Source organism: Anneissia japonica, unplaced genomic scaffold (genome assembly GCF_011630105.1).
Source record: "Anneissia japonica isolate Jap-2015-1 unplaced genomic scaffold, ASM1163010v1 scaffold287743_len2803612_cov181, whole genome shotgun sequence".
Classification (NCBI taxonomy): domain Eukaryota; kingdom Metazoa; phylum Echinodermata; class Crinoidea; order Comatulida; family Comatulidae; genus Anneissia; species Anneissia japonica.
In genome coordinates this window covers 1197803-1219075 of record NW_022733259.1, presented here as the reverse complement: position 1 = coordinate 1219075, position 21273 = coordinate 1197803, and the positions used below count along the sequence as shown (strand labels likewise).

General features: G+C 33.8%; 1 protein-coding gene across 1 annotated transcript; it reads left to right on the top strand.

Moving 5' to 3' along the window:
• The first annotated feature begins 632 nt into the window (after positions 1–632).
• On the top strand, positions 633–19779 carry LOC117116038 (thyrotropin receptor-like). Its single transcript, XM_033259973.1, has 8 exons — positions 633–700; positions 3688–3762; positions 4114–4188; positions 6520–6597; positions 7282–7356; positions 11075–11143; positions 12275–12352; positions 13054–19779. Coding segments are annotated over exons 3-8 (2514 nt in total). The 5' UTR covers positions 633–700; positions 3688–3762; positions 4114–4186; the 3' UTR covers positions 15266–19779.
• The last annotated feature ends 1494 nt before the right edge of the window (positions 19780–21273 follow it).

The window sequence follows — 21273 nt, the reverse complement described above, 5'->3', positions numbered from 1 at the left end:
ATCTAATTCTATTAATTCATTTTCAAGAAATTACCTTCTCATTTACTACAGGGAACCTCAGTGTTTAAAAGCTAAGCTTAATGTGGTGATATATTTTCACATTACATATTAAATAATTTTATTTTTGTCTTACTTTTTGTGGAAATGACAATATCATAATTTACCACAAGTAATTTTATGTTATTGTTATCCTTAATCATCGCCATCATCGTTATTATTATTATTTATATTATTATTATAATTATATTACAATAATATCAAATAATATCCTAGTAATGATCAGTTTGTTGCTGACAATAGAAATATTCAATAGAGGGCGCCATGTTAAATATATTGTGGAAGAAGGCTAGTAAAACTTGTTCATATAGGAGATATTACAGTACCGAAAGTTAATTAATTGCGATATACATAGATATGTGATATTTATATGTGAAAAAAGCAGCAGTTTTATTTTATATTACAATTGCTAAACAAGTTATACGATATTGCTTGCAATAAAATATTTATTGGATTTCTTAATGAAAATTGTTATTTATTCAGAAGAGAGAGAGAGAGAGGAAAGTTGTTGAAACTGCTTTAATCTTGTGAGCTGCTTAGTATTAAATGAATACTTTTTTTTCTTCCAAAGGTACCTAACAAATGTGAGTCTTACAAGTTTAAATGCAGGAGATTTTGCCAATTTTCCCAACTTGAAATCGCTGTAAGTATACTGAAGATTTTTCTTCTTTTACAAATCAATATAAAAGTTACTATTTTAATCTATTCTGTTTTTTTATGTAATTTTTTATGATATTGCTTCTACTTTATGAGGTATTGTGGAAATAAATAATTAAGTACATAAATATATCAAGAGTTTGATGCATTACCAATGATAATTGTGACGTTATAGCCTTCACTAAGAAGCAACATCAGCAGGCATCCCAAGTTGGAAGAATCCACATCTGGAAGATGTGTTTAAATGTGCTTTCTTAACACATCTAATTAAATTTCGCTGCGCATGGTGATAACTAGTGGTACCCTTCTTGCAGTATAAATGTAGAATTATTCGTAAAAATATAATAATGATTTAAACAGGATAAGCCAAGTTTGTAGACCTGTTTTCACCCTTGACTACAATCGTTAAACATAGGCTAAAATAGTTAGTGCAAATTTGTGTCTTAACTATAGAGTACGTGCAGCGCACGAAGAGACACAAACTTCACTCTATGTGTAAACAACATATGCTGTGTTTATTCCAATCGTTTTCACAAACAGACATAATTTCAGGCTAATTAACAGGTTAATTAATGTTAAGAAAAGAAAAATAAATTGAACATTTAAATTGTTCAATGCTTTATCTTTAAACATATTAAAAAATATATTCAAAAATGTTGTTACCTTGATAGTGAAATTTACGAATTTGTGAAGTAGTCTATTACAAACGTATTTTTTTCAAAATGTTGTTTTCGTCGAAATTGAAGTTTGTGTCTCTTCATGAAAATGGTGACGAATTGATAATAAAGTTAAAAATACGCAAATATTATGAATTTGCAAGAGATGGGTTATTTTCCGGAAAATTCTTGCTTGCTTGTAAGAGTGCAGGAAGTCGTCCCGATTTCCGGGAGACTCCTGTGACTTCATTCTCAATAAATTTTAAATCAAGACGCAATACAACAAACCCTTCACCTTTTCTGCAGCAAATTGCATGCCTTTTAAAAAGGTTTAAGATTTTTTATTTTAAAATAAGTCTAAAAATAAAGAAGGTTTGCATGGCGAATGAAGACGGTTAGCGCGTACTAATCGAAACATTGAGAAATTACAATCCAATCGGTTCTTCTCAGAACCAAATAACATCATTTAAGATTTGTGGCATATTCCACATGGTGTACGAAAAGGATGTATAATCAATTATTATTTTTGGCATTGTTTAAAGTGAGTTTAATTTTTAAGAGTCACTAAAGAATTCAATGCTTATGTAACATGTCTAGAGGATAACATTAGTACATGCTGCTACTTGGAGATCAGATTTAACACTGGTCACTAAGCACAAGCTAGGTACTCTAGTGGTTATGACACCAAGCTAGTTAACCAGAGGTTGTGGGTTCAATTCCCACCCGAAGCATGTGCTAAACGTACAGTGAGTATTCTGTACGATAAAACGTCACTCCCAAAAGAAGCCTTATTGCTAAACAGGGAAAAGGATGTCGGGATTCATTACGTTCTTCAACCAACTTTCCAATTTGAATGATTGAAAATGTAATTAATAATCTGATATTCTGTTATGACGAGAATTTAACGAGACTGTCAAGAAGTAAACAAGGTCAGTCTCATTAGCAATAGCTCGCTCCATTTTTCTGCTAAATTTTCAAGCCTTAAGCATGGTCAATTTGCGGTCGCAACAATGTAAGCCTTTACCTTGGCAAGTCTTTGGTAATAAGCCTTTAGCCTGGACAATAATGTGGGTCTATAATGCCCTTAACTTGATCAATCTGTGGTCATTTTCATAGAATCCAAGCCTTCTGCTCTCTGTGCTATTTTTGGATTTTGGTACACTACCTGTTTGTACTCAAAATGAATTAGTATGGTCAAGATTCCAGAAATATGTTGGCACTTCAACCAAAGTAATAAAAGGCCAATCTGTTATTGAAAAAAAAAATCCTATCCTGACTTGGTCGCCTAAATATAACAATAAGAATTGAAATTGTTGAAAGTAATAACATCATATTTATATTAAATTTTTATGTTAATAACATTCACATGAATTACTAACAGTATATTTAATATCTCATGTATTGGTAATGTATTATCAATGTTAATAAAAGAAAAATAATTTTTATAATTGGCTTAAACAAAACTATAAATATGGCAATTTTGTATATTTTATTAAAATATTAATAGACCAATTATTGATGGCAAATTCATCTTCATACTCTTATTATTATTATTTAAATTCATGATACTTGACTATTGAAAAAAAAAAGAATTATGTAGTATATGATTTTTTTGCATATTTATTTAAGTTTTTCTTACTAATTAACATAAATAATTATGTTTCTGCATACTTTAGATGCTTAAAATGGCTGACAGTGAATTTAAGGAGTTTTGTAGTTAAGATATCTATATCAGCAAATATTGAATGTTTTAATCAGTTTCTCATGTAAAGTTCTTAAATTATTTGCTACTTTTTATAGGCAAGAGCAATTGTAATTGAGCATTTGAGTTTTTGCAGATTTTGCCATGTAAAATATACCTATACAAAGTGGTTACTATTTTTGCTAAATTTGCAATGAAATTCTGCCCGATTCAATGTACGACACAATTAAAATGAAACAGCCCGAGAACGCTCATCTGTTTGAAACCTGAGGTTATAGAAAGTTGTTACCAAAGGGCTGGTGCTCCTTCATGCTATGGATCCATCATAATCAGACCTGACATACATAATGATACTAGGGAACACTGACCTGTTACCTCCTTATAGGTGAACTGGTCAAATCTCACAAGTATTACTTTCCCATACAGTATGTAACCCTTTGCTGTGTCATTTTTTTACCTTAATTTTTCAAATTAAATCAATTAATTCAAATCAGCTTAGTGGGGTTATCAGAAGGGTCAAAAGTCAAAGGCTATTAATTTTGGAGAACCAATACTTTCTAACAGATGCTATCTTTAGAATTACTGTATATTTATGTTACATTTTATTATTTCCAGGGCACTGTACAAATCACCTAAGCTTGAAAGCATCAGAGAAAATACTTTTCGTCAACTTAAATATTTAAACTTACTGTAAGTAACAAGATTTTAAAAATTTATCCAACATTCTCTACCCATAGTGATTCAGAATTAGTCAAAAATAAGGGGGTGGGGAAGGGGGATCGATGAGGGCCAGGGAAGCTCAATGAGGGCCAGAGGGAGCTCAATGAGGGCCAAGAGGACCTCAATGAGGCCAGGGAATCTCAACGAGGGTCAGGTAGAGCTCAATGAGGGCAAGGGGAAGCTCAATGAGGGCCAGGGGGAAGCTCAATGAGGGCCAGGGGGAATGAGGAAAACTTCCCAATGTGCTTCTTGATTATTTTTAATTAGTATTTAAACCAAATTTTCTTTGAAATCATCATTTGAAAATATTTCTCTTGATAGACAAATTGATATTGCCCCCAAGTTGAAAACTATAGAAGATGGTGCATTTGGCAACTTGCCAGAATTTAAACATATGTAAGTATATTGATATATTATTATTGTTTTTTTGAAAATTTTAATGTTTCCATAAATTTGAATAATAGCTTGTAGCGATTATAATATCGTAAATTTTATTGTACCTTGTTTTATGTTCCAGGGGCTACGGGCAGCACTTGTGGTGTTATGACGCAGCCCCTGGACCATTTGTGCCAATAAAATAAATGTAATATTACTGCATTCCAAATTTCCACTGTATTTCAACTAATATTTCAGAATTTATTTTGTTTTTGTGCCAAAGAACTTTGTTTAAGAAAAACTAAATTCTAATAGCAAAACTTTTTTATTCCCTATATGATAACCTATTTTTTTTACTATGGGAATTATTTATTTATTTTATTGGAAATAGGGCACTTGTCACCAAAGTTCTGGCAAGAAACCAGGAATGTATTTTCACAATGTACTTGGGAATACATTCTAAATAAATTTAAATCATGTCAATGTATTCTTCAGACAGATTATTAAATGTTCTTTAACAAAAAACTGCTGTACGCCATAGTCATAATGTGCCTATATATGGTGATGATGTGATGTCATCATGACCATATTTAGGTATGTCTCATGTTTTTGTCAAAGAAAATTTGATAGTTTGGACAGGGCTTTAAAGACGGTATTATTTTCGTGGCATTATTTATTTAATTTTAATTTTCTGGGTATCAACTTAAATAAAATTGGATGATGCCCACCTGTTCCAATTGTAGAGATAACTAGGTTGTTTTAGATTCTTAATATTTTTGTGGGAAATTCATGGGAATTCATAGAGAAGCATTTATTTGTCCTGCAGCCAGTTAGATACAGTGCTACTTGCCTACATAATTCAACAAGTTTGTTTCCAAACATAACTATGACCCATTTTTTTTAAATAACTAAAATAAATGCAACAATTATTTAAAGAAAATTTCAAAATCTTATAAATATCAATATATCTATTATGAGACTTGATTCATGTTTATTGAATCATAGTTTATGAATTATTAATTTAATTTTATGATTAAATTATACACACTACATCTTTAAATATGATAGTATTAGGTAGACTAAACATTACAGAAACTTGAATGAAAGAATCACATTTCGTTCACTAGTGAATTTCTTCATTTAATTTCATTTTATTCGAAATTCATGTACCATAATATATAATTTAAAGGATGAAAATACACAAAAAAATAACACAAAGGTCACCTGATTTTTAAGTTAACATTTGATAGTCTTTACTTTATCTTTATTGCTAAATATTTTAGACTAACATGGCTAACAAATTACCTCTATTTCATCACTACATATAAAGAATTATTTATAACAGGACTAGTAGCAAACTACTTAAGGATTTTTTGTTTAGCATATTTATTTTAACTTGAACAAGATGTTTAACTCCTTTCTAGCCGGACCATGTGATTTTTTTCCCTAATAGATTGGACTAAATTTAGTCCAAACGAGTCGTCAAATGATATGACTCAAATCTGGTAAACTATAGACCATGACTGGAAATAAAGATTTTTTATTAATGTTTTCTAAAATTACAGCATGTGTTTAGTGAACGTGTTATAACTCATGTAATCTACTTGTACGCTCCCTGACAGGCTGCATTGTCTGTTTTTTGACGTACTTGAGAATACCAAGCCAGTTGTGACTTGGAATTTTCAACTTGTTACCTGCAGGGCTAAATACTAACTATTAACCTATTTATGGTTTTATTTTGTGCAATTTTCTTCTCAACATCTCTGTAAAAACAAAAAATTTGTAGCTAGCCTGTGGACAGGTGGTTATATTAGGTATTACAAACTAGAATGCTAAAGTCATTTTGCCCTCAATTCAGTAGTCTCAAGTGATTGAATGCATCTGTCTATCTTTGCCTCCATTTGACCCCTGACCTGATTTATTTCTCTGGGGTTGATGTGGATTATAGCTATTTATAGAATATTTTAGGTCACTATTTTAAAACATTATAAGATTTTATTGGGGGAAATCAAAGAATTATTATAGTATGGGAAAAATGTTTTAAATCCTGTTTCATTTATTGTAAACATATTATTTATTGAAATTATTGCCATTTTATAATGTTTGCAATATAAATATTATATCTTATTTTTTAAATAATAATATTATATACTGTTTTCATTAAAATTTAGTTTATTGAAGTGCAATAATATTTACTTATCATAGAATAAGGGTCCTATATTAAATTGTATTAAAATAGTTAAATTTTGATATAGTATTTACTATATTTACAGTTAAATAAATACTCCAGTAATATACTAATTGATACACAGTTAATTATTAAATTGATTGTGGTTATATTTTGTTTTGCAGGACAATAGGAAGGACAGGCATTACTACTGTTCCAAACTTGACCATGATTGAGCCGAAGGCCGGACTCCTGCAGAGGGTGTAAGTTAAAAAGTTGAATGAATCAACTGACGAAAAACGAACAATTAATCAGCAGGCTAAATAGATAAGGAGGAAGTTACATGATTAAAGACTTAATTACCCTAATATATAATAACTATATTTGACAAATATGATTTTTTATACAATTAATTATAAGAATAAAGTCATGATAATAATGATGGGGAGGGGGATAAGCCCATCCACCGGACAAGTCAAGCCCCCCGCCGGACAGAGCTCGTCGGGCAGTCAGACAATAAAACATATTAAAATAGGCCCACACCAAGCCAACACATCTGTCACAGTCCAAGAGTGCCATTTTCGGCCATCCAGAGGTTGATATTCTTTAAAAAAATCTCATTTGAGAGGGGGAACTCCCTCTTAACCCCTTCCTCCAGCTCGAGCCTACGAGCTCAAGTCCCCCCATCGGACAACTTAGCCCCCCCAAGAAAATATATCCCAGAGCCGCAATTGACCCTAAACTTGGTCCCAAAAATGGCCTCATATTGTGAGGGGAACTGTATCAAATTTTTAAGAGATATGTTCATTATAATATCAACCTATCAGATTCATTATGATCTATAGTTTTTTTTTAGATATATGTGCCACTGTTACATGTAATGATAATATTATGTTCTGTGATAATCATAAATATTCCTACTGTACATTTATGTTTTTCCTTTGTAGGTCTTTAACTCACAATAAGATTGAACATCTGTATGAGTCAATGTTCTATGGAATGAACTTTTTGATATATAAGTTGTAAGTATGTTTTTAAGTGTTCTTTACCAGTTTGTATATTTCATGTCAAAAGTCTCATCAACTCAGACTTGAACTTCTTTAACAAATTGTATGGATCACCTGGGGTGGATGTAGGATTTGGCAGTAGGGGCTGCGTGTGTGTCCACACCACCTGAGTCCTCAGTCCACCATGGTTCGGGCTGGCTAAGGGCTGAAAATTGTTAGAATATCGACCTCTCAGGTGCGCATCCAGAGTTTACCCTAGTAAGGATAAAGGTTCGAAACCTGAAGCAGGCCGGAGTGCCCGTCTCTCTTTCTTTAGCATTTGGTCCAGACTGTGCAAGGCTGTGGGGGGTTCACCACTCCTCCCGCACTGCAGTCTGTTTTACCTTCCCAGCATATGCCAGTGCCCATTTGTACACCTGGGTGGAGAGACACAAACGTAGGTAAAGTGTATTGCCTAAGGACACAAACGACAGCACAGCGAGGGTTTTCGAACCCCTGACCTCAAGGTTGAGAGTCCGAGCCACAAGCATTGCGCCAACCACTTCTACCACTTACCGTGACTATTGCACAGATGGGGTTGCAGAGTAGGTGGGGCCATGAGAAGAGAAAGTATTTTTTACTTGTTCAGTTTCTGGACGACAAATTTTAGTCATGGGGTGGGCAGGCGGGTGAGGGAGTCTTGCAGTCCTCCTGCGGAAACTAATGTTTTTTCCAGATGCTTAGAAATGCACTTTCATGCATTATGAGATGTCTATTAATGAATGAATATTACACTCTGAATTCATACTTTCCCCACTTCACTATGGACAATTAATAATTATGAAGATGATGATGATAAGGAGGAGGGGGTGGAAGCACCATAGCTAGGTAATAACAAGCTCCTGTGCAAGATTAATTAACAGGCCCTTTGATATGAAGTGCCAACAGAGCCCCGTAGCCAGAGTTCGTCGTCACAATTTCAACGCACATAATTGGACAACAGTATCTGTCTACAATTTATATGATCAGTACATTCTCGACTGACATGAAAATATCATATTATATCCAAAATTTATGTTACATGCATGCACAGAGTGGAAGGTTTAACCTTGATATATGTTTCATATTGTTTGTTGAATGGTTTTTAATATTACATTCTAATATGAACACAACATAAGGAAGAACACTTTGTCACCTTAAAAGTTCAGACCCATAAAAATTTATATTTCCTTAGACCTAAATCATAAGGAAGTCCGCTCTTCAAATGTTTAGCATAGATGGGTACAGAATTTTAGGAAATTAACGTGGGAATTTTGTTGTTTTATGTTGTTTGTTGAATGGTAATAATATTACAGTTACAGTCTAATATGACCACAACATAAGAAAGTCCATTCTTTATTTGTTTAATAGCATAGTACAGAGAATTCTGATTGTTTATCAGTATCATTATACACATGTATAGTTAGATAAAATTTCCAAAAAAAAAATTACATTTTCAGTGCATGTGCCAACATGGAAAGATTAACCTAATAATCTTAGTTAATAATATGGTTCTACAATTCATCTTATGACCACAACTTTTAAGTTGTAACTTCTTCTTAAAAAGGAAAAATAATAATGCAGTTCTTTCCATACTTGGTATTATTGTACCTCCACCAGCTGGGAAATTAATTAAATATGTATAATTGTCTTCTGTGATTGGTTGATTGCCCAATTCTCAATGCTTAGTGGATATAATGCTTTAGTGGACAGATATAATGCGTAACTCTCAAAGTATTTTCATATTTCTAAAAGGAGTATATGATCACTTCCTATGATAGATTACATCCTCAGGGTGCCCTAAGCCAAAATCTCAAAAAAATGAATATATTGCATTTTTCCGAATCACGACAGACTGAGTAGATTACTGGTTTAAATGTAAAAATTTAGGATTTTATTTTTAAATCACAGAAAATAACAAATTCATATTCAACTGTCTTGGAAATGTAAACATTCTGGATATATGGTCCTGTAAAAACTTAGCATTTTACTTGCCAATTAATATAGTATTATATGCTAATTAATTAGATATCTTCTCAATTTTTAAATATTTTTCTTTAATTCTTTTTCCACTTCCAAAGCTGTTTGATTTTAAATTCACATACCATTCATGTCGTTGCTCTTCTTCTGACCCCGTATTCATTTTCAGTCTCTCAGTCCTCGGTGGTAATTTTTTCTTTCTTTTTAGATATATCAAATTGTGTTCATAAGTTTTAAGCTCTAGGTTAATTAGGCTACCCACTCCATTAAAGACCTGTTGTTTTTTTTATAGCATTCATTAAAACAATGAAATAATAATTTATTAATTAAAAAGTAATAAATAAAATAATAGGTTTTCAATTTAGTGTAATTTTGGAATAACAAAATATAATAAAATTATATATGCCTTTTAATAAGGTTAAAGAATCAACATATATGTATATCCTCCCTGTGATTGATTTTTCATTAACTATTTATGTGACAAAATAATAATAATAAAAAAAAAACTCAACAGTGTATGTTATCACTGTACATTGTGCAGCCGATTTAATTACAGTCCCTTTTTGATTAATACTTTAAGACAATGCAAAACGTATTGCATTTATTTTGTCTATATTTTTGCCTTTGGGTGAGGTAGGTGGCATTTCTGACAAAAATGGAAATCGCCAGACCACCAGGCACTGCTATCACTTTATATTTAAAAAGAATATATATTTATATCAACATTTATCATTCTGTCCCAAATCAGCTGATTGGGGCCTTAGAGCAGCAGATGGTACATGTTAAAAAAAAAACCATCATAGTATGCCCTTAGTCGTCAAGAAGGCTGAGACAGGGGCTTGCCCCATACTCAGCTCTCTACTTGGACCAAGACCCTAGGGTAAGAAACCCGTAGAAGCCTTAGCTAGTGCTTCAGGCCTCTTTGTTGCACGACTGACTGTGCTATGAAATAAGGGGTGAATTGATTTTGTTGCATCAAAGATTGCTTAAATTGATGATAATTGTGTTAGATGGATTGATACTCAGGATGAGTAGTACAAAAATTATTGTCACAAAGGGTGCTTAATGTTAATGTCACAATTAACAGCTTTCATCAACTGCTTCTGACTTTACATAAACATTCTTTTATAAATTTATTGCTTGTGTGTGTTACGTTCCCTCTCTCTTTTTAATTCTAATTTTCATCTTACATCTGATAGGTTGACCTACCAGGAATAAATTAATAATGACAATAAGAATGTGCCAATGCCAATAATATTCATAAAAGTATGTGTTCATTAATGACCACTAATGCCTAATACTGAAATATTAGTTTAATTGGTTAAGTGGACTGATGGAAGAAAGTATTATTTGGCAGGTAATTAATTAATGGATTAATGATTAGCAACTTGAAGGTTAGTGATAAGTGAACAATGTTGAATATGTTTCCAAGGATGTTGCTAACGTGGCAGATAGGGATTAATGGTGCTGGCATATTTAGAAGGTGTGTGGGGATGCATTCCCACCCAAAATACTTGCGCACTCCAGTCACCCCTAGCCGCCCCCAACCCTTGAAAATGTTCATAGCAAAAATCAAGCTCTAGTAGTTAAAAATCACCTTACTTTGGACGCTAGTGCCACCTTGCCTATTCATCGAGATCACACTTCAACTTGATGTCCCCTTCAGCCTAGCCTGTAAAACATGGCTTTTTTTCAAGAATTATCTTTTTTATCAATTTTGATTTTTTTTTTTCAGAGAATTAGAACACAACCAAATCACTCGAATTCCTGCCTACACCTTTGAAGGGCTCACTGTCAAAGATCTGTAAGTAGACATAGATTTGTACAAAATACAGTGAGACGAAAAAGGAGAAGACAAACTTTAAATTAATATAAGTGGAATGAGAATAATTTATGGAATTAAACTATACTTTACAACAATAATAATAGTAATAATAATAGTAATAATAATAATAATAATATTAATAAAATATTAAAGAGGGGGAAGATAGTGATAATGAATATAAAGATGGTGAGGATGATGAATATAATGTAGATGATGATGCTGAAGGTGAGATGATGATGATAATGATGGTGGCGACAATAATAATGTAAAGATGGTAGTGAGGATGATGATGATGATAATTATGATGCTGATGATAATGAAGATAAAATGAGGAGGATGAAGGTAATGAAGATGATGATAATTGTGAAGATGATAATGATAAAGGTGATGATTACTTACTTGATTATGATGAAGGTGGTGGTGATGATAATGATGATGATGATGATAATGAAGATAGTAAAGGTGATTATGATGATAATAATAATGTTACTGCACTAAATGGCTCTATACACTTCGCATTTAAAAGGATAACGTTGGGCTTATTTGACTGGTTCACTTTGTTGACTATGATTTTTCGTTGAGTATTATTTTCATTTGACTGGTTCGTAAAATAGATGTCGTTGACAACGAAAATTAGCGTAAACCAGAGTGCGTTGATCAGCGTTAAGTTATCCATGTGACGAAAACAAACATGGCTGATTGGTCAGTTTAGCATCTATATTTGTGTTAATATAATTTAGATTAAATTTCAGAAAATAAAAATTATAATATTTACCCACATGAAGCCAAATAATAATTGTAGGCTATAAGAATTCAAAAACTGGATGAAAAATTTTTTTTTACAAAAAACCTATACTGCCACAAACCGAAGCAACCTTGATTATGCAGCGTGTATCGCGGTAACTACGCAGCCATTTTGTTTCGTTGAGTATTTAACAGTTTTCTATTCGACTGATCGTCTTCGTTAAGTGGTATTGTACCACTGCACAGGTGGGCGTGGTTTAACGAAGAATGACTGAGTCGAATACGGCCATTAATACTGTAACTTACTAATAATGATATTCTCATCCTTTCTTTTTGAACATTACACATTTTGTTGTTTATTCGCAGGGATCTTTCAAATAATCCCATTGAGGGGCTGGTTGAGGATTCATTTGCTGGCATTGATGAGGACGAACTTGATCTTATGTACGTTATTATGTGTAATTTATAAATTCTTAAAAGGACTTATTTATTTTATTTTCAAACTTCCAACAAAGAAACAACAAAAAGGTTGAACAGGGGTGCCGAGGAAAAGCAAAAGTTAAACAAATTTGTCAATAAGTAATGTGCTTAATGAAAGCCCCTGCCAAGAAAGACAATACAATACTGTTCAAATACATCGATAAAAAACAAATAAATACAAGCACAGATCGTCATACTAAGAAAATTAAACCAATCTCTGACCAGTAAATGGTGCCACAGTAGTGGTACATTGCTTTCAGGGCCCTGCAGTACAACACGTTAAAATTCATGGAAGAAAATAAAATGACTGAATAATTGGTTAAAGTTAAGATTCTGTAGTTGTGGTAGGCTTAATGTTAGACTTGCTGGATAATTCGGATAGTGTCATCAGCATCTGTTTTTGTTATGTTGTTGCCAAAAGTCTTTAATTCATTGACTTTCCGTAGTGCTGGATAATTTCGGAGAGCACTACCTGTGTCTGTTTTTGTTAAGTTGTTGAATTTGGATGAAAAAGTATAGTATAGAATGCCTTGGGTGCCAAAATTGATTTAATTTTAACAGTTTTCACTGACTAAGACAAAATTTAGGGAACTGGAACCCAGTCTACTGTAGCTTAATGTATGCTCATATATTGAAAGATTATGTTTTTATTTGTTTCTGTACAGTAATCTGAGTAACACCAAAATTGAAATGCTGCCAACCAAGGGATTGAAGAAAATAAAGTCATTGAACATTGAAGACACACCTAGACTAATGCAGTTCCCATCCGTCTTTGTATTTGAGGAGATAGAAAATGCTCAACTGCACTACTTTAGCCATTGTTGTGCATTTACTTACGAAACAGAAAGGAATGCCCCAGACAGCTCAAAGTATAACAAAACAGACGAGGTCAAAGGTTGCACTACCACCGCTGAACCACCATATTGGCCAACAACAAATAATGAAAGGACGAGAGCGAAGACTTCACCATGGATACGCGGTACCACTACTATGGAACCATTTGATCCATTAAATCATTTTGACCCATCGGGTCGTATCAGTTCAGACGCAGTACCGCTGGTTCAAACTGGACACGGTGTGGTGATGCGCCGTAGATCCATTGGAAGTTCCACACACATACCTGTGAATTTTCCTTCGGATCCTATAGACGGTGACCGTTCAGCATCCCACGCTCTGTCTTCACTTGTTTTTTCATCGAATGACTCTATCGTAGGTCAACCTAACAGTCTCTCAGGTTCCTCGGGTTCCTTAGGTTTTGATATTACACCTATCAATCCAAATACGACACACAACCATATCGGGAGCAAATGCAATGAATTAGCTAAAAAAAACTACAGTCTAGTAACGTGCACTCCAGTGCCTAATGCATTCAACCCCTGTTCTGATGTCATGGGGTACATTTTTCTTCGTGTACTTGTGTGGGGCGTTGCATTGACTGCCCTCATCGGTAACTTAGTAGTTGTCATGGTGCTCCTGTCAAATAGGAATAAGATGTCAGTACCAAAGTTTCTAATGACAAATTTGGCATTTGCTGATTTTTGTATGGGGTTGTATCTACTGATGATAGCCTCTGTGGACGCCCACACTATTGGGGAATACTACAACTATGCTATTAATTGGCAATTTGGTGCTGGTTGTCGAATTGCCGGCTTCTTCTCACTCTTTTCCAGTGAGCTGTCTGTATTCACCCTCTCGGTTATGACCATAGAGAGATGGTACACAATAATATATGCCATCAACCTTAACAAACGCATTCGATTGCATCATGCAAGTCGTATCATGATTGCCGGCTGGCTGTTTGCCATTCTCATGGCATCATTTCCATTATTTGGGGTCAGTAGTTACGGAACAACCAGTATCTGCTTGCCATATGACAACGGCACCATTCCGAGCATAGTGTACTTGACTCTTCTTCTTACAATGAACGGCATTGCGTTTGTGCTCATATGCGTGTGTTACATCATGATGTACATGACGGTACATAGTCCAAATACGATAACCCACCGTAAAGATATGAAAGTTGCCAAGCGCATGGCTGTCCTCGTTTTCACAGACTTTGCCTGCTGGGCTCCAATTGCTTTCTTTGGAATGACCGCTTTATTTGGTAAACCTCTTCTCACAACAGATGAATCTAAGATCCTCATTGTTCTTTTCTATCCGATTAATTCTTGCGCCAATCCATTTCTGTATGCCATCTTCACAAAGACGTTTCGCCGAGACTGTATCCTCCTTCTTGCCCGCCATGGTCTCTGCGAAAGAAAAGCTCTCAAATACAAAGCAACAATCAGCGGGTTTCGATCAATGTCACAGTCAGCGACAATGCGTGAGCAGTTTGGTAAACAGTGGCATCGTGATTCGGCTGGATCAGTTCTTACTCAACATACCAGCACAAATGACAACAGACCATCTGTTGCATTCTCTGAGCGTGATTTTGCGCTTGACAGCCCAAAACCAACTCCACGCGCCACTCCTGTTACCTCCCCTGTTGTACCCGTAAAAGAATTTACAGAGGCCAATAAACCTGCAAAATCAAATTTATACAGTAAACACTCGGAAGTATCTCGCAAACTGAGTTCTGTGCCAGAGAAGGCGGTAGATGATAAGAATTCACCTGACACAGACAAGAATTCTCAAGGAAGAGATTGTCGACCGAATGGTATTATTGAAAATGTAAAACTGAAATCAGATGAAAGATCGGAAGACATTCAATCAAATGTTAATAACAACTACGAGAATGTTGAAGTTGAAACTCATCGAGAGAATGAACATATGTATGATGAAATTAAAGAGGACGACATTGAAGAGGCTCCAGGAGCCACTGAAGTACCAAAGATTATGGTGGTATGCAATATCGAGGACCGGGAGACAGTCTTGTAAACTAATTGAAGAGATGGTCTTTCTATGAAGTCATGACAGTCTAAACCAAAACATTATGAAATTCTATTAACGACTTTGGTGGATGTTCAAAATTAATAAACACCTTCTAAATAGAGGAATTTATAATGGTTTTTAAAAGTAAATTTTCAGGGGAATTGAAAACATGCTGTTTCTTGTTTGATTAACCAAAATAAGCATTATTTGTTTTGTGCAGATGACTTTAGAGACAAAGAAACCATGTAAGTGTAAGAGGGCAGTGTATATAATTTGTGAAAATAATTTCCAAAGAAAGTTTTAAGTGCCCGACGAACACATGCCTGTTAGTAGGATGTATCTGTTTAAGACGTAGCAGTGGTAAATTAATTTGAATGTAAAATCTTCGTTGAGACTTATGCCAGGGACTCACTGCGTTGGGGGTAATACGCCCCTCGCACGGCGATCTAACTCCGCTCCCTGTGAGCGATAGACGACCCAACGCCGTCTGCTGATTATCAGTAGCGGTCTGAACAGATTAAAAATGAACCATTGCGTTCACGTTGTCGTAGAATCGTGTCGGCCAACGACCGTCGTGTGGAGTGAGTGCCCGGCTTTACTGCGGATGAATGACTTAATGGCATTGTTTTTTCTTTGTGGAAGTGTGTGGTGCAGCGGTACAGCTGTGGTCTTCCAACAAAAACTTGTGGAGTGTGAATCTCTGCTGGTTGTCTACTGCAGCATGGCCAGGAATACAAAATCAATTCAATTAAATGTCGGTGCTTCAGCGATGGGATACAATCAGCAATACGGCATACATACAACAAATTATGCACGACTTACAATATAGAAAGATACTGTACATATTGGTCGAAAATGTGAGAATTGCTAAGAATGTTGTCTTGCGGGTTAGTCATTTGAATAATACAGTTATATTTGCATATCCCTGGCCATGTTTTGATTGGTCAGTTGTTAAGCTTGATTGACCTGGAAAGGTCAAATAGGCCTTATGCACAGTTTGCCTAATGAAATTCTTACTGCAAAATATCATTTTCGTATGCGAGTTAAATATGTGGTTTCAGGTTTGCCATACACTGAACATATCACAATGTTTAGTCTCTACCACATAGTGTTTTAGTAATAATTTGCATAAATCAAAGGCCCAGTAAAATTTCCTTATAAGGAATTACAATACTTGAAAATATGTTGAAAAACCAAATACTGTATAATAAATTGTATATTATGAACAAAGTTAAGATCTTTGATGGCTTAAGGTATCTTAATCAGTTGTTGTAAACATGTCATTAAAATTGGTCATTAAGATGTTTAATAAGCAGCAATATAGTGACAAAAAAATATTCCTTTTATAACAAGTTTTTATTCATGAAGTGATGCAGATTTTCATTGAATTGTTTAAACAATTATTGTGTACATTTTAAGAAATTTAAAGAGACATAAGTGGAATTACCAATCCAATATGTGAACTTTCAATAAATTTAGTATAAATAATTTTTAAGCTGTGCTGAATTTGTTTACAATTTCCTTGAAAGTTCCAATGTAGCACCATACTTCGGGGGTTGAGGAATAATTGAATCAATTGGTGGATTCCTTGATATATAACTAAATTGTCATTCGTCCTTAAAACACATTTTCAAAGCATAAAAATCTGGTGTTTTTATTACAGTACAGTATTATCGTTTCTAAAACTAAGAAACCATCTTTGTGCCAGTTATGTAAAAAACAAACATCACTTATGTCTGTATACTTTGCATGCCTATATATATAAACACTAGTGATCATTTGGTATGTAAAAATTAGAGGATAGGTTTGTAATATACCATAGATGATACATGTCAGTTTCAAACATTCCTCCCATCCTAAAATAAAATGTGCTAGATTTATATCGAGATTTATTAAAGAATCGTGAGAAGGTTTAATAGTAGATTTGATATATCTATTTGAAATTGTGTTTATAAAAAGTGAAACAAAAATCAATTTCAAGTTGATGGCTAAATAATAATCATCTACTTTTAACCAATAACAGTGTAACTAAATCGTAAATAAGCGTTGAAGTTTCACATAAATCTGGAGTTGTCGATACTTATTAGAGGGTTTATAATGCATGCATATAAGTTATTGCTTCATTGTACTTAGGATCAAATCAGAGGTGGTCAGAAATTTTCCGACAGGGGTCCGAGCCAGGGGGCCTGAGCCAGGGGGTCAAATAGGGCCTCAGTCTGGGTCGCGGAATATGTGGGGAGTTTTTATGGCTTAGTATGGGCCAAAATTGTGCTCTTATACGAAAATGTTAAGAATTGACATTAAAAATAATTTTTTTTTTATGGGTTCGATGACCTTGATGTGACGTCGGACAACAGGGGTCCAGTCATGTCCGACGGGTTAATTCTCCCTCCTGGTGCCACCACTAGGTTAAATTTGGAGAATAATGTACAAATGCGTTGAATTTGTAATGGATCTGCCCACTTTGATTTTGAAAAGGAGATTAATATTCATCATTAATGTACTGTACATATTAACATATGGTGGTTAATATTACCATATTCTTTACTATATTACTAATGGTAATAAATATGTTTATTGTACAAAAGAATGTTTAGTCTCTATTGAACAACAACATTTATATATTGGACACAACCAACCTTGCTTTTATGAAATGTACAGTAAAGTATCATGATTTATATAATACTATTTTAATGAGAGAAGTCATGTAATTGGCGATAAGATGTTATATAATCAATTGATTGTATAAAGGGCTATTTTGAAAATTGACAAAATTTATTTAAATAGCTGTTATTTTTGCAAGACTATCCCACCAAATGTTATGTATATAAAATTCATATATCTATATAAAAATATATCTATATATATATAAATATATGCCATCAATCAGCATTGCTCATGGTGTAATTGCTTGTATTTAAATCATTAAATAAAGATGTTTGTATAAAAAAGCTGCAAGTGATGTTACATATGGTAGATAGATGTTTTTGTAACTTTGTCATAAAGTATTGTCATTTTGTATTGTGTTCTTATAAAGTTTAAATGCAGGGGTGGATTTAGAGAAGGGCGGGGGCCAGCAACAGCCCCCACCCCCCTTTTGGAAATAACAAAAAATTTGCTGGGAGCATGCCCCAGATCCGCGATGTTAATGTTGTCTCAATCAGCCCAACTTTTGGACGTCTCTGTATCCGCCCCTGATGTGTATGTTTGTTGAGCCTACACTTACAGTGGTGCTAACAGGTATGTGCTTGTTTCCCCCTAGTAATATGGGTTGCATATGGTTCTCAATTTTATCTTCTATGAAAGTTAATTTTTCTCCTACCCTGTTAAATAATACACACCTCCCTAGTGTAGGGGTTTAGTTATTGTTCCATATTAACACTACACACAGTTCCAATGCAGGGGTTACATTATTATATAGGACCCCTTCATTCTTTATCACAATTATATTTGTGCATTTTTTATTACATAATTAATTTCTATGTAATTTGGATGAAACATTTTGTTTGAAAACAAAAATAATTATGAATAAACATATTTACATGTGAAATTATTGCATTGGTCTTGTACTTCATTGACAGACGGTTAATTTTAGCCCACATTTGCAAATTAATATGCTAGTTATAGGTGTTGCTTGTTGATAAAAATCAATTAAAAATTCAAATGGATGATGGATAGGAAACTACAGATGATGGTGACGTGCGTACAAGTGTGTCTTGTGGGAAAACAGAAGACTTAACACCCTAACACAGACAGACCAATCCCCCAGGCCACAAGTCATACCAAACATTTTTTTAAATTCCTGTTTAATTCTTAGGTTGTTAAACTTTTTGGAACGGCTGCCAAATTGGATCCGACACGAGATTGTCATGCCTAGACTATACCTAAGTGGCTGCACTGCCCTCTGAACATTAACAGACACTGTCAGAGAGCACTGCCACTGTAAGGTTTAATATGAACATTTGAATGTACACAACAGTGTTATACATAACTAAACAGTGATAAAACATGAAGTAATCTTGTAATAGTTTTTCTTTATTGAGTGAGACAGTAGCCACAGACAGAATAAAATAATACAGAAAGAATGTTTATATCCCATTACAATGTAAACACATTTGTATCAATATTTCCTGAATTGATCAATATAAAAAAAAAGTATAACAGATGTCTAGAAATGGCACTCGGACAGTAGAAATACTTTTTCAAGCAGTGTTCCCAGACGAAATTATGACATTTGACATAAGATATCCATAAGTTACATAATTGCAGTGGCGGCATTTCCGCATAAAGGCTCCACACCTAACTCAGGCCCAACATGGCTGGGAATGGGGTGGGGTCTAATGTTATCAGACAGGGGTATTATAGGGTTCCATGACATGGGTCCTGTTCCCCTGGGCACCCAAAGGTCTGTAGGCAATGCATACTTGACTAGTACCAACATGTGTGAATAATTTATGTTATTGATGGGCTAAAAAATAATATACACTTCCAAAAAAAAAAAAAAAAAAAAAAAAAAAAAATAACTGCAGTGAACTATTTCATATTAAGGGCCATTCATAATTATCAACATTTTCAAGAGAAAAAATATTATGCTTTTGGAGGGAAGGCGGGAGGTTGGGAGTATAGACGTAAGTACTCTTTTATAATAATAAAGACAAATGTGGCAAAGACAAGCCAAACCCGTCACAAAAATAGATTTTGAGTTATTAATACAGTGTTAGAGAGTAAAATAATAGCTATAAAATGGTAAAAAAATCATTCAAATCGGACATTTCCTTATGAAGTTACAAGCATTTAACCACACAGCTGTTTAAAGAACAATATATGAGAAATTAGCCGTCAAAGTTTATGATTTCAGGCATTTCTCATGCAGAAACTATCTTTAAATCTTAAAAAGTATTGTTTTAACATTGAAAATGGGGAAAATAACAGAACAGAATGATGTGTAGATATATAAAGGTTAGTTTAGTGCAATAAAATAGATTTTTTTTAATTTGACATTCCAGCATGTTTTGGCCATTTTCTCTGAAACACGATTTGCGACGAGCGACTGGTTTGGCTTGTCTTTGCCACAAATGATGATCTCAAAATCATACAAATCAACATTTTATTGTGTACTCTTTCAAAAAAGAGTATGTCTTTGTATTCTTATGAAAGAATGAAAATTATGGATGACCCCTTAATCAACTACAGGTATTACGAAACAAATGTTAGAATTTTTTCTCACTATTTTCTTGTTGATAGTTGAGTACTGAGCAGTTACTCAACACAACAGTCCTATTGAGTGATATTTAGTGGAATATTTTCTGACAAGGATTTACGGTACCATAAAATATCACTGAAACCACCGCAGGTAATGACGATGAGCTTTCAAAATGTTTAGAAATAGATAATTCTTTATTGATACACATAGAGTATATTATTTACCTCTGTCTAAAACAGTGAGTGATGTTTTATAAATCAGGGGCCAATGGGGGGGGGGAGAGGGAGATAAACAACCTTTAAACTTTCTCGCCTCTAAAATTGTATTAACATGTATGTATGTTTTTTATGACTGAAATAATAGCTTCGAAAGTCAGACTAAAATTAAATCACATCCAAGTCATGATTGGGCCATTCTCCCATGGTGGTATGAATTCAAACCACCTGAAATTGTTGGTACTGTATTCTTTTCCCCTAACAAAAAGATCCTGGATCAGCCCTTATAAATCATAATTTTAATTGTGTAATCCAATAATTGACTTAATTTATACAGTATTTTCTATAGATGGGTGTTCTGCAATAAAATTTGCTTTTATTAATTATATGTTATTATTCCAACAGTGATTAGATCCTTATAATTGCAGGGTGTGTTGCTTGTGTATATCACTGTCTATTGTAATAAATTGAACTTCAAAACCTGCCAATTAGCAATTAAAACAGCTGGTTGCTTGAACCAACGACCTTAGGATATACACTTTGGTGCACACACACAGTACAACCATTAATCATACTGCAATTTTACATAAATATCA

What these genes read in the sequence shown, in the direction of transcription:
- LOC117116038 (XM_033259973.1), top strand. An exon ending in AACTTTTTGATATATAAGTT is followed by an intron (nt 7,357 to 11,074) that starts GTAAGTATGTTT and finishes TTTTTTTTTCAG; the next exon opens with AGAATTAGAACACAACCAAA. An exon ending in GAGGACGAACTTGATCTTAT is followed by an intron (nt 12,353 to 13,053) that starts GTACGTTATTAT and finishes GTTTCTGTACAG; the next exon opens with TAATCTGAGTAACACCAAAA.